Raw genomic sequence first — 13774 nt, forward strand, 5'->3', positions numbered from 1 at the left:
ACTTTGTCTCATTTTAAAATTTCATAAGCTTTTAATGATTTTAGAATTAATGCTCTTTAAACCTGCATTCTCTGTTGTTTTTATTTTGCATATTCTGGCTCTTGAGTTTCTTCTTAAGTGTATTTTTTTCTTCTGGATATAAAGTTCTGTCCAAATTTATCGAGAGGATGGATAGCCCCCTCACTAAACATTACCACATGCACTCCATTTGTTCTATAGGGATGATGAGTCATATTTTTGACATGATATTGACATGTTTTTTATATGATTCTGTTTAAAATAACTCAGACTGGCTGCCTGGGTGGCTCAGATGGTTAAGCGTCTGCCTTCGGCTCAGGTCATGATCCCAGGGTCCTGGGATCAAGTCCCGCATCGGGCTCTCTGCTCCTTGGGAGCCTGCTTCTCCCTCTGCCTCTCTCGCTCTGTCTCTCATGAATAAATAAATAAAATCTTTAAAAATAATAATAAAATAAATAAAAATAAAATAAAATAACTCAGACTGCATCTAGAATAACTCAAAGTGTATAGATGTTTACATTTTGTAATACAAATACAAAAGTCTGTTATATCAAAAGGCCAAATTTTAAAACTTTGCTGGTGAGAGATATTTTTTATATTTGGACATTTGAAAGAAAGAACTCTTCCAAGAAAGTAAAAATATAAGTCCTTCTGAGGAGCGCCTGGGTGGCTCAGTCATTGGGTGTCTGCCTTTGGCTCAGGTCATGATCCCGGAGTCCTGGGATCAAGCCCCGCATCGGGCTCCCTGCTCCGCGGGAAGCCTCCTTCTCCCTCTCCGACTCCCCCTGCTTGTGTTCCCTCTCTCACTGTGTCTCTCTCTGTCAAATAAATAAATAAAACCTTTAGAAAAAAAAAAGTCCTTCTGAATTGGTTAAGTATGCAATTATAATATCTTCAAGTAATACTTTTATCATCCTTTTAAAGCATCTTACTATTGTTTCATGTCTTATTACTTTGGCAAAACTACAAAGAAATTATCGTATAAAAATGATGCCGATAGGTGTCCTTGTATTGAATTTAAAGGAGATGATCCTGTGGGTCCCCTTTATATTAACCTCTTGTTTAAAACTTGTCTACTTTCAAACATTTGGAAGTAACTCTTCTTGGTTTTACTTAAAGACTGTAAGCCTTTGATAATTTCTTCTGATTGTATAAATTCTCAGCTAAAACGATAAACCCATCAGAGGATCTACAACACAACAGTGGGGAAATAAGCATTTTAGGTATGATGGTGACAATTACATTCTGTGGTCTCATAAAAGCCCTTTTATTCTGATATTGTTTTTATAATTTTGAACAACTTTGGTTATTAATAAAATAATGATGCGTAATAAGAAACTTTTCATATAATAAACTTTGGTTTAATATGAATGGTAAGAACCATAAAGACACAATACTTCACACTCGCTAGAAAGGCTGTAATCAAAAAGACAGATAACAAGTTTTGGTGAGCATGTGGGAAAATTGAAACCCTCATGCATTGCTGGTGAGAATGTACAATGGTATAGCCACTTTGGAAATCCAGGTTGGCAATTCCTCAAAGATTTAAATGTAGAATTATCTTATGACCCAGCAATTCCACTTTTAGATAGAAATTCTACTTCTAGATTCCACTCAAGAGAAATGATACCATTTACGTTCACACAAAAATTTGTACAGGAGTGTTCAAAGCATCTTTATTCATTACAGCCAAAGAGAACTCAAGTGTCCATCAACTGATGAATGGATAAACAAAATATAGTATATCCATACAATGGAATATTATTTAGCCACAAAGAAGAATGAAGTACTGATATATGCTGTAACATGGATGAACCTTGAAAACATTAAGCTAAGCAAAAGAAGCCAGACACAAAAGACTACATACTGTGTGATTCCATTTAGACAAGATGTCCAAAATAGGCAAGTCCATAGAGAAGTAGATTAGTGGTTGTCAAAGGCTGGGGACGATTGGGGTGAAATGACTAGTGACTAATTGATTCAGGATTTCTTTTTGGAGTGATGAAAGTATCCTAGAGTTGATTGTGCTGCTGGTTCTGTAAATATACTAAAAACCATTTACATGGATAAATTGATTATGTGAATTATATCTCAATGTAGCTATTAAAATATGCATGCAGTTTCTTTGAGAGAATAGTTTAAGATTTTATTTATTTATTTACTTACTTGAGAAAGAGAGAGAGAGAGAGAGCAAGCAGATAGGTAAAGAATCTTGAGCAGACTACTGAGAGAGGAGCCCAGTGTGCGACTCAATCTCACGACCCTGAGATCATGACCCTGAGATCATGACCTGAGCCAAAACCAAGAGTCGGATGCTTAACCAACTGAGCCACCCAGGCACCCCTCTGAGAGAACAGTTTTAAAGGGAGTGGTGTGCTGATAAATGTTTAACAATTGGTTCTCCAAGTATAATTCTGACATCTAAGTGGTTTTGATACTTTAATTTACATTGGCAAATAAGAGTGAGACATTGGAGACATATGTCAGAACTTTATTCATCAATGATGTAAACAACTTTTTTTGCTGAATCAGATTATAGATTTTGGATATTAGAGGAATTTTTGTGTTTGTGCTTTTACCAATCTAACAGCTGTAGACATGACACTTGGAAGTTTAATCTACATTATTAACATTTTCTACATGTTGTCTTAAGTATAGACAGATAACAAAACAATAAATCATAGGTTGATTTGTAGCATTTGGCAACTTATGGGGTAAAAACTCCCATCATGGCTGATAGCAAGCTGCCAGCATAATCTCACTAAATGTGCAGCTGGGAAAAGATGTGCAGTGGCAAACTGTTAGAGAGTATTTCTGCCATACAGTTACTATAGATGAATAATGTAGGAAAAATAATTAGGAATTTTTGAGTTTTGAATGTCTAATACCTTTGTTTTTAATACAGTGTAAGTAGGGGGCACCTTTGTTTTTAATACAGTATAATTAGGGGGCACCTGAGTGGCACAGTTAAGCATCTGCCTTCAGCTCAGGTCATGATCTCAGTGTCCTGGGATCAAGCCAAGCCAGGTCCCTGCTCAGCAGGGAGTCTGTTCCTCCCCCTGATCACGCTCTCTCTCTCTCTCTTTCTCTCTCTCTCAAATAAATAAAATCTTTTTAAAAAATACAGTATAGGGCGCCTGGGTGCTCAGTTGGTTAAGCGACTGCCTTCGGCTCAGGTCATGATCCTGGAGTCCCAGGATCGAGTCCCACATCGGGCTCCCTGCTCAGCAGGGGGTCTGCTTCTCCCTCTGCCCTCTTCCCTCTCGTGCTCTCTGTCTCTCATTCTCTCTCTCTCAAATAAATAAATAAAATCTTTAAAAAAAAATACAGTATAGTTCATTGTAAGTTTCTATAATTTGCTTTTTAATAATGACTGTGTTTAACAACCTGCTTACAGAATTTCTGAAAACTGTAGTAATTGACTCCTATAAGCTGGTATGAACCGGCTCCAGCCTACAAGTGAAATAACATCTGAATGAGGCTCTGCATTTGCAATGTTGAAGGCTAGTTTACGAGACAGACTTGGCCTGTTGAGATAGGCTGTAGACATGTAACCTTTAATTAATGAAGCTTTGGAAAAAAGGAACCAAGGGAAAATGCAAGTACAAGAGATAATAAGCAGGTTATTTTTGAAAGTATTGAGTTCCTAACACATTCAAGCCACTGTAATGGGTCCTAGTAATATACAAAGGTAAATACACATATAATTTCTGCCTCTGGGGAATAAATACTCTAGTTGCTGGGTTAGGCATGCAAACAAACCATATATTGTAAGGAATATATTATGATAAAATACAGATATGTCGGAGGGCTGTGGGAGGAGAAAAGACAGAATGACTATTTCTTTAGAAAAGCCAAGTCATTTTTTTGGAAGAAATGGAAATGAGAAAAATTTAAAGCAAAGAATATAACGTTAAAAAGCATGAGAATGTGAAATGAGTCATGGATGGACTGCTCCTAGAAGTCAGATGCTAAAAACCTGTTATGTAACTGACATGTCCTGCTTCATCAGCCCAAGGTATAAACACAGTCATATCATTTTGAATTTCTTAATTCCTATTTCCTAACTGCCTAATTCCCTAAATAAAATCTCCCCATTCTGTTTTCCTAATTTTCTTATCTGCCCTTATTAATTTCCATCTGCCCTTATTGGGTGGAAGCGCATCCTCTCTACCCAGGTCCCACCCTGCCCCAGGAATTTCCATCACCTCTCAGTTCTTCTTTGACCTGACAGGAAGGGATGATAGTTCTTCATTCCTGCTTTCAAACACAGGTAATACACACTTGGGGTCCAAAGTCACAGTTCCCTGACACTCATGTGATTAGCCAGTACTTACTGGGTAGACACAGCTTTCCTCCCCAACACTTAGGCACTTGGGTAGCTCAGGTGTGAGCCAGACTTTACCTGGCACTTCTCTCAGGACTGACTCCACTGGGTTTCTGCTGTCTTTTCCTGCTAGCATGCCTGTGCTTAAGAAGGGGCATGGTCTCCTTTTGTGCAGCCACACAAGTAGGTATAATTGAGAGAAACCACTCAAAAATCTCTTCATAGAACAGAGCTCTGCTCAAGTTGACTTTCTATCCTGATTACATTGAGAGGCAGCTGACAACTCCCCAACCTAACCCTCTCTCTGTCTCTCACTCTGTCTCTCTCTCTCCATCTCTCTCACTCTTCCCCCTACACACATACTGATGCATGTAAATTATAAAAGTAAAAAATATGTTTTCCACCTTATCAGGCTTTCTATTTAATCTCCGCCTTGAAAGGTTTCCTATCATATTGATAAAGAGCATAGTGATCTATAGTCACTGCTATCACCTTTTAAGAAATTATGTGGAAATAATCCAAGCTTCGCAGTGACTATTCCTTACGTGATCCCAAGGTATTGTCACTAACTCCCACCTAAAAACTAAAACTTGATCTCTTAAAAGACAGATTATGTGAATTATTGAGATATAAAAATTTAAAACTCTGTAATGTGTGTTCATTTTGTTGGTATGTGATGTTAATAATCATCACACCAGCTAGTATTTTGAGATTTACTGTTGAATACATGACTACCTTGACACTGCAACAGGTAGTTCAGTTGCATAAAAGCTGGCCCTCTTATAAAAAGGTAAAAGCAAAGAATATTAGATTTAAAATTGTTTTGTAACATTGGGTTGACACTTCCCATAGAAATCCACAGTTAATTTCCACTCAATAAGATTGGCATTCAGTTTATCTGTTTTGTAATGCAAATAGTCTCCCAGGAAGGGGGAGATTACATATTAAAATATTTAGAAAATATTTATATACAAAAAATAATAATAAAGGAACCTACTTAGAGCTCAATTTTGCCTCGTAAAAGCTTGTAGACATTTTCTGGATTTTGCATATCTTGTCACTAATGATGACTATTGTATATAGGACCAAAATCCATGAGGAATCACTTACTTGGAGAACATGCAGACATAAACAGAGATAAAAGGAGAAAGCTATATCATGCCATCTTAGAAATATTAGATGAGCGAGAATTTATGAATTGTTTTTACGCAATGGATATAGTTAAGATAATGATATTAATTTTATCCGATAAAATGTTCTTATTGTAGAACTTGGAGAATAGAATTTATTTTTTTTAAGTTTTTATTTGAATTCCAGTTCAAATACAGTGTTATATTAGTATCAGGTGTACAATATAGTGATTCAGCACCCCCATACATCACCCGGTGCTCATCACAAGTGCCCTCCTTAATCCTCATCACCTGTTTCACCCAACCCCCCACTCCCTCCCCTCTGGTAACCATCAGTTTGTTCTCTAGAGTTAAGAGTCTGTTTCTTGGTTTACCACTGTCTTTTTCCCCCCATGATTGTTTGTTTCCTTTCTTAAATTCCACATATGAGTGAAATCATATGGTACTTGTGTTTCTCTGACTGACTTATTTTGCTTAGCATAATACTCTAACTCCGTCCATGTGATTGCAAATGGCAAGATGTCATTCTTTTATAGCTGAGTAACACTCTTATATATATATATGCGCTACATATTCTTTATCCATTCATCAGTCAGTGGCAACACTGGGGTGCATGTATCCCTTCGAGTTAGTATTTTGTATTCTTTGGGTAAACACCTAGTGGTGCAATTGCTGGTATTTCTATTTTTAACTTTGTGAGGAACCTCCAGACTGTTTTCCACAGTGGCTGCATCAGTTTGCATTCCCAACGACAGTGCAAGACGGTTCCCCTTTCTCCACATCCATGCCAATAACTCTTGTTTCTTGTGTTGTTAATTTTAGCCGTTCTGACAGGTGTGAGGGGATATCTCATTGTAGTTTTGATTTGTATTTCCCTGATGATGAGTGATGTTGAGCATCTTTTCATGTGTCTGTTGGCCATCTGGATGTCTTCTTTGAAAAAATGTCTATTCATGTCTTCTGCCCATTTTTTAATTGGATTATTTGTTTTGGGGTACTGAGTTTTATAAGTTCTTTATATATTTTGGATATAACCCTTTATCAGATATGTCATTGTAAGTAGGTATACTCATGCAATCACTCATAAGCACAATTTCAGGAGATACTCACTATTAACTCATAGCTTAGCTCTGAGGTTTCCAGTCTTTAGGACGCTCCTTCTTTGCACCTTAAGGTCATTTAGTTGTCGGGTCCTTTAGAATCTTCTCAAGAATTTGTGAAATTGAGAAAATCTGCTTGCTTCAGATGCCAACAAAGGTGTCACTGGGGCTCAGTTTTCAGCCCCTCTTAAAGTACCTGAGGGGAAGGAAAAATTCTTCCTCTACCACTCAAAGTCTTCCTGCAGGACTAGGAATTGGCATGAGACAGATTTATAGGAGAAAAAACCCAAAGTTTTATTATGCACTCATGGAGGCCCAATAATGAAATTGATTCCTAAAGAAATGACCAAGGCAGGCAGTTTTTAGGCTTTTTAGACAAAGATGCAATAAATCTGTGAGAAATTGACAGGACAAAGAAAACTTAATTCTGAGAGCTTCAGTTAGGAATTCTAAACAGATTCGGGCTGCAGTCAAACATTGGTAAAAAGTAAACAAGGGTTGTTTTTACAGCCTTCTCAGCTCTAAATTCTCTGTCTCTGATGATAAGGGTGTCTTCTTTACTTTCTGGTACAGGGAGGGTACCTTTGACATGGGAGATTCATTTTGTGCTTTCACGGAGACAGAGGAGGGTCTGAATCTCCTTCTTGTATGGGCTGTCTTTTAAGTAATTTTTATTTAAAATAATCAGTATGCCAAAGTTGCCCATCTTGGGACAGCTTGCCCTTGGCACGCTACATACCCTAAGAGTTTCCTTGCCCCAGTCCAAGCTGGAATAGGCCCTTACGGCTCCCCATCTCATCGTCCATTTTCTGACTCCACTTGGAGGCACCAGGATCCTAAAACTAGATTGTACTGGAGTATTTCAGTTCTCTAATGCTGGCTAAGGCTTGGGGAAACCAGGTGTTTGCAAAATGGCCTAACTGTCCAGAAATAAACCTTACTTTCGCAGGCATTAAATTAACTTCTGCCTTTTAGTCAGGGACTCCACTTACCTTATTAAGTAATCGACCAATCTGTCTTCATCATTACAGTGGTCTCTCCTGAGGAGCCTGCTGAAAGAAACTAATCTCCACAGTAGCATCATTGATTTTACATCTAATAAAAATCCCAAATATTTATTCTCATGAGTTCTTCATTTGTTTTTTTAAAATGTGCGTTTCTACCTGAGCATATGTTGGTTTCCTTAATTAGAACATTATTCCTTATACAGTGAAAATGTTTTAATAACATTTTTAGGGGCTCCTGGATTTACAGTTCCTTCTGTTTCCCATCCAAAGATTTTGTTTCCTTTCAATTTCCCACATTCAGGACTGAGAAACATCTTCTACCTGCCCTGTGAAATCTTGTAATTACTAACATCATGTACCCTCTGATATCATACTTTGAGAAGGGCACATCACCTCTGTGGTATCATTCCCAGTAATTCATAACCTAAATCTAATCGCGTAAACACATGAGGCAAGCATAACTGGAAGAACCTTCTCTAAAATAGCTGACCAGTCTTCTTCAAAATCTTATAAGTAACTCCTATTTCGTTAAACAAGCTGTCAAAAGCACAGTCTATAAATTTGACAGAGATTAAAAATAGCTGAAAAAACATTTTAGGTAAATGTTTTATTAAATCAATGAAGTGATTAAAATGTTACCTGCCAGTTTGCCTAAAAGAAGAGCGTACAAGTAGTTTTATAACACATTTCCATCACTTCTCTCTGTAGGCGACTCAGCTAATCTAACCTGCAGAGCTTTCTTTGGGTACAGTGGAGATGTCAGTCCTTTAATTTACTGGATGAAAGGAGAGAAGTTTATTGAAGATCTGGATGAAAATCGAGTTTGGGAAAGTGACATTAGGTAAAATAATTTTTTTTCTTTTAACTTGTACAGTCAAGTTAACATTTGCTGTGTTAGTGAACGGAAAGTAAGCTAAAGGAAAATAAAGGTTTTTTTCTTGTTTTTGGGGGGGGTTATTATTATAATAAAAATATCTCAACATTGAATCGCCGAGAAGCAAAACACTGTTAAGAGACTGACTATGGAATTGCAAAACATGAATGCCATTTGCAAAGAATTTAAGGGAAATAGAAAGGAGTTTTTCACTAAGCAATAAACTCAGTATGAGACAGACCAAAATACCATCAAATGTGGAAAATGTGATATTGTGCCTTTTGTTTATAAGAGCTCTTTTTTAGAAAATTGTCAAGAAGAGGGGCGCCTGGGTGGCTCAGTCGTTAGGCGTCTGCCTTCGGCTCGGGTCATGATCCCAGGGTCCTGGGATCGAGCCCCACATCGGGCTCTCTGCTCAGCGGGAAGCCTGCTTCTCCCTCTCCCACTCCCCCTGCTTGTGTTCCCTCTCTTGCTGTCTCTCTCTCTGTCACAAATAAATAAAATCTTTAAAAAAGAAAAAAAAGAAAGAAAATTGTCAAGAAGTATTAGCAAGGTACTAGGACTCAACCAAACACAATCTCTGTCTTTTCCTTTTATATGTTTTTACATGTTTGAGCCATCAAGTAGACTATAAAGCACTTGATAGGAATGATAAAGATACACAAAATGTTTTCATTGTCTTTTTTAGTCCTACTTTAAGGTCTAAATATTAATATTGTGGGAATGATAAAGAATAACCATTAAAAAATACCATCTGTTTTGAGGGCATAATGTTTAAACCTCTTTTTAAAAAAAAATTATTCAGGGGCGCCTGGGTGGCTCAGTCATTAAGCGTCTGCCTTCGGCTCAGGTCATGATCCCAGGGTCCTGGGATCGAGCCCCGCATCGGGCTCCCTGCTCTGCGGGAAGCCTGCTTCTCCCTCTCCTACTGCCCCTGCTTGTGTTCCCTCTCTCACTATGTCTCTCTCTGTCAAATAATAAATAAAATCTTAAAAAAAAAATAAAATAAAATAAAATAAAAATAAAATAAAATAAACTTATTCATTTACTTTTAAGTACTGAGGTATTCAATTATAACTGAACTTATGCTTGGACAGAGATACTCATCTTTAATCATAGTATAAGTAAGCAAGCACATAAATAATAATTAAGTTGTAATTGAATCAAAATGCTGATCATGTGTAAACATTCTCCTATCTAAAGGTCACATCTTCTGGGTATATATGAGCATTTAAGCTAAAGTTCCTCTTCCTAAATGTGAGGACTTTTAAAACCTGATCAAAGGTACAAGTGAAAAAGTTTTGCAATAGCAAATAAAAACATATAAAACTGTCATATAAGGTTATTTCTACTGGGATCTTCTTCCTGGCAACAAATACACAAGAATATTGCACTCCAGTTGGGTTCAGAAATGCCCAGATGGACAATTCTCCAATATGTACTAAAACGTTCCTGTACCATTTTTCATATTTATAACTTCACTATTATCTTTAAAAAAAAAAAAAGATTTTATTTATTTATTTGACAGAGACACAGTGAGAGAGGAAACACAAGCAGGGGGAGTGGGAGAGGGAGAAGCAGGCTTCCCGTGGAGCAGGGAGCCCAATGCGGGGCTCGAATTCAGGACCCCGAAGGCAGACGCTTAACGACTGAGCCACCCAGGCGCCCCTCACTGTTATCTTTTAACCATATACTTTAAGATGTTAAAGTTAAAAGAGGACAGTAAACTTCCTAACTTTCCCCCTCTTTTTGTGGGTGCTGAAGAAAGGGTCTAGAAAGGTGTATTTCTTTAATTCTACATTAGGAAGTATTGTGCAGACATGAGTTACCAAACAGATGGAAGGGTGGAGGTGGGAAGCAGGGAAAGAGAGACTCACTTCGAGGTTTTCCATTTGCTCTAAAAGATTACAAAAACCTTTGACAGTGAGGTTAGTGTTTACCATTCATTTTAATGTCAGAATTAAACACTTCATCAAAACATTTAGTCTATGGGTTTATAATTTCATATTTCTTTTAAAATAGACACTTGATTTGTATCATTAAAAAAAATGGGCTGGAGCTTTCAACTGAAATGTCAAAATTGCTCCGAAATTTTCTATTTTTCCTTAAAAAAAAAAAAAGAACAAAAAACTAACCTGATCTATATAATTAGTCTCCCAGCTTAAGACATTAGGATTTCTTCTCTCTCACCTTTACTATATCATATTCCTTAAAGGGAAAGCAGTTTGTAAACTTTTCTTCAAGGTCTTTCTCATCTCTTTATTATGACAGTGTGATTGTCCTGCTGAGAGAGATAATTAACTGCAACTTCATTAGCATCTCCAAAAACAAGCTTCCTCATTAGAAATGAAGAGGAAAAGGGCATGATATAATTTAATTAAGATAGCACCAATCCATAGCCAAATTTTAAGCACAGATGCTGTAGGTATTTTCACCTCAGATTCAGATTCATCTAATTTCTTTTTTTCTTTTTCATGTCTGTGTGTGTTTGTGTGGGGTTTTTTGTTTCGTTTTGGTTTATATTTTAGAATTCTCAAGGAGCATCTCGGGGAACAGGAAGTTTCCATCTCATTAATTGTGGACTCTGTAGAAGAAGGTGACTTGGGAAATTACTCCTGTTACGTTGAAAATGGAAATGGACGTCGGCATGCCAGCGTTCTCCTTCACAAACGGGGTGAGTGTCACCTTCTAAGCTTGAGTAGTCCTGAACCTGTAATGGGAGGGAAGGAACTGGGAACCAAAAAAAAGTTGTGTTTTTCCACATCAGTTTACCCTAAACAAAATAAGCACAATAGCGTTAGGGCCATCACGGTGGATAACACGGTGCATGCGTGACTAGCTCAGGCTCTAGAGTAAAATATGGATCCCTTGTTGGGCTTTCCCCCAAATCTTGGGGGTGGCATCTCACTTCCCTAAGCTTCAGTTTCCTGATACTAGCCAATGGGGGAACAATGGTGGCAACTCTTCAGTGTGTTTTAAGGATGAAAGAAGACAAGAAATGTGAAGAGCTTGGCACAGAGCCTGTATGCAAGAGAAAGGAAGTTAAATGCTATTTATTATTGTTGGAAATTGACAAACCAATAAAAAATTACAGGAAATTTTAAGTCAAAGATTGTGTTCTTTATTTGAAGATTCTTCCTTTAGTGTAAGAATTATGTCTGAGGAATTCCCCATGGCAGTACTTCTTGACAGTTTTTTCTGCCTTGGATAACTTTTACATGTGTAGTATCTTCCCAAGATTAACAGTGATTTATTAATTAGTCATTAACAAACTATCATTCAATTATTATTCATTAGTAATAATTCAAGGAAGATAGATTGTTGTTGAGTACCATATCTGCTGCACTAAATGATTCCACAGCAACCCCAACATGGTAGGCACAGGGTTAAAACATGTATAAATATATATATTGAATTGTTTCAAATTAGAGACTATTAAAAAAATTCGACTGAGTAAATTTGAAAATCTAATTGGCTTTAGTAAATGACTCATGAATCAGGCAGCTCTGAGCAGTTGCTCAAAATGGAAGGTTTTTATGGGAAAGAGGGTGGGGCAAGAAGTTATTAACAAAAGAAAGGATTCAAGCCTGGACACTTTGTTTGGGGGTGGAAGACACGAAAAGGCAGGTTTTTTGTTTGTTTTTTTTTATCATGCAGATGAACTCACTTGTGCTGATGGGGGAAATTTCAGATTGACTTTTTAAAAGGTCACATTCCTGAGATAGGTCAAAACTGTAATTAAGTCTTGGTTTGCTGTTGCGGAGGGGAGGCAAATGACTCCAGCTTGGGCTTGTTTTTCTTTTTTAACAAGACAGTTGTGAACTTGGAACCATGCATTCATTGCAGAAATTTTTCATGTACATTACAAAGAAAAGTGTTTTTTTTCCTACATTATGCTAAGTGAAAACTTTCCAGCTTTGGGAACAAGTATATTTGGTGTTCTCTTACTCAGCAAATTTATAATGATTTCAATTTCAAAGCACATGTTTAATCCTAGACGCTTTGAGTTTGAAAAAGAAAGAGAACATTGAAGACTGCCCCCCCCCCACTTTATTGGGCAATAGATTCCCTTTGAATAATGCTACTGAAAGCTATTAAAACAGACACCTCTGTTGTCAGGAGACTACAATATTAAAATAGTCTACCTTTGGGAAGGGGAAAAGTAAGGACGGGTAGCAATGATTGTTTCTTTCTGTAGCTTAACATATATAGTCAATGAAGGAATTGAGAATAGAAATATTATGAAAGGACAGAAATAGCTTGCCAGGGTTGGAAGCAACTTAATGCTGTGTAATTGAACCCTTCCATAACGTGTTCCTAATTGATCCTTACACTGGATCATATTCCCTCTCAAGGAAGCTAGTCCTATCTCTGGAAAAACCTAACTGTTAGAAAGCATCCCTGTTTCACTGTCTACCCCTTGACCCCAGTTCTACACTTTTAATCTCTGTTTCCCAAAACCGCCCATCAAAAGTTTGTTGACCATCACCATGGTCTTTCTGAGTCTTTATTTCCCTAGATTCAACTTGCCTAGCTTCTTTTATTCCTTCTTCCTTTCTGAGGATACAGTACTTCCACCATCCTGGTCACTCTTTTGAATATGCTCTAATTAAAGAGTCTGAATTATTTCTCAAGAAGGGAAAGAGTGCGGAGAAGATACAGGGCACATATAAAAATCTGTTCACTTGGACAACACTTATTTCTTTTTAGGACAGGGAGGAGTAACAGTTAAGTATTGCTTGCAGGGAGCAAGAATTCCTGTCCCCTTAAGGGTCTTTCTACCTGAGTTAAGAATCAAATTGACATGAGACAGATTAACAGGAGAAAATCAAATTTAATAGTGTCCGTGTGGGGAATCCACACAGACATGGAAATTCCAAAGACAGTCAGGCAAAATGAGGCATATATGTCATCCTGAACTAAGGAGAAGGGGGTAGGGGTCTGGCTCTTTAGAGGCAAAGAATGTAATTCACAAGATGATAAGAACAGATGTTTGGTAATTAGATGTTTACCCTGCCACTCTGCTAATAACCCTTATTCTGGATAAGACCCTCAATTTCGAGTCTTATATGTAGTTAAGGGAAGGGCAAAAGTTTCTCTTGAGCCCATAGGGTCTCAGTTGCCTTCAGCTCAGAATAATCTTCATGACAAAGTGGCCTGTCTTGGGGTGGCCTGCCCTTGGCCCCTATACCATCATAAAGAGAAAAGAAGGAAAATGAATTGTATCTAAGGAGGATAAACTACTAAACTCTGTTCTTACAGATAGGCACACAGCCAGGAAGGGTCAAACACCCCCAGGCTATTTTTAGTATGCATGG

At 37.5% G+C, this 13774-nt stretch overlaps 1 protein-coding gene across 1 annotated transcript in view; it reads left to right on the plus strand.

Annotated features, from left to right (window-relative positions):
• IL1RAPL1 (interleukin 1 receptor accessory protein like 1) overlaps positions 1–13774 on the plus strand; it is a 677053-nt gene that overhangs the window by 614845 nt on the left and 48434 nt on the right. Inside the window, exons 6-7 of the mRNA XM_064574807.1 lie at positions 8291–8423; positions 10985–11130. Of these exons, the coding sequence (XP_064430877.1) occupies positions 8291–8423; positions 10985–11130 (279 nt within the window). The remainder of the gene's footprint in view (positions 1–8290; positions 8424–10984; positions 11131–13774) is intronic.

The sequence above is a fragment of the Mirounga angustirostris genome, unplaced genomic scaffold (genome assembly GCF_029215605.1).
Source record: "Mirounga angustirostris isolate CCGP_5_RB_7025 unplaced genomic scaffold, mMirAng1.0.hap1 SCAF_11, whole genome shotgun sequence".
Lineage (NCBI taxonomy): Eukaryota > Metazoa > Chordata > Mammalia > Carnivora > Phocidae > Mirounga > Mirounga angustirostris.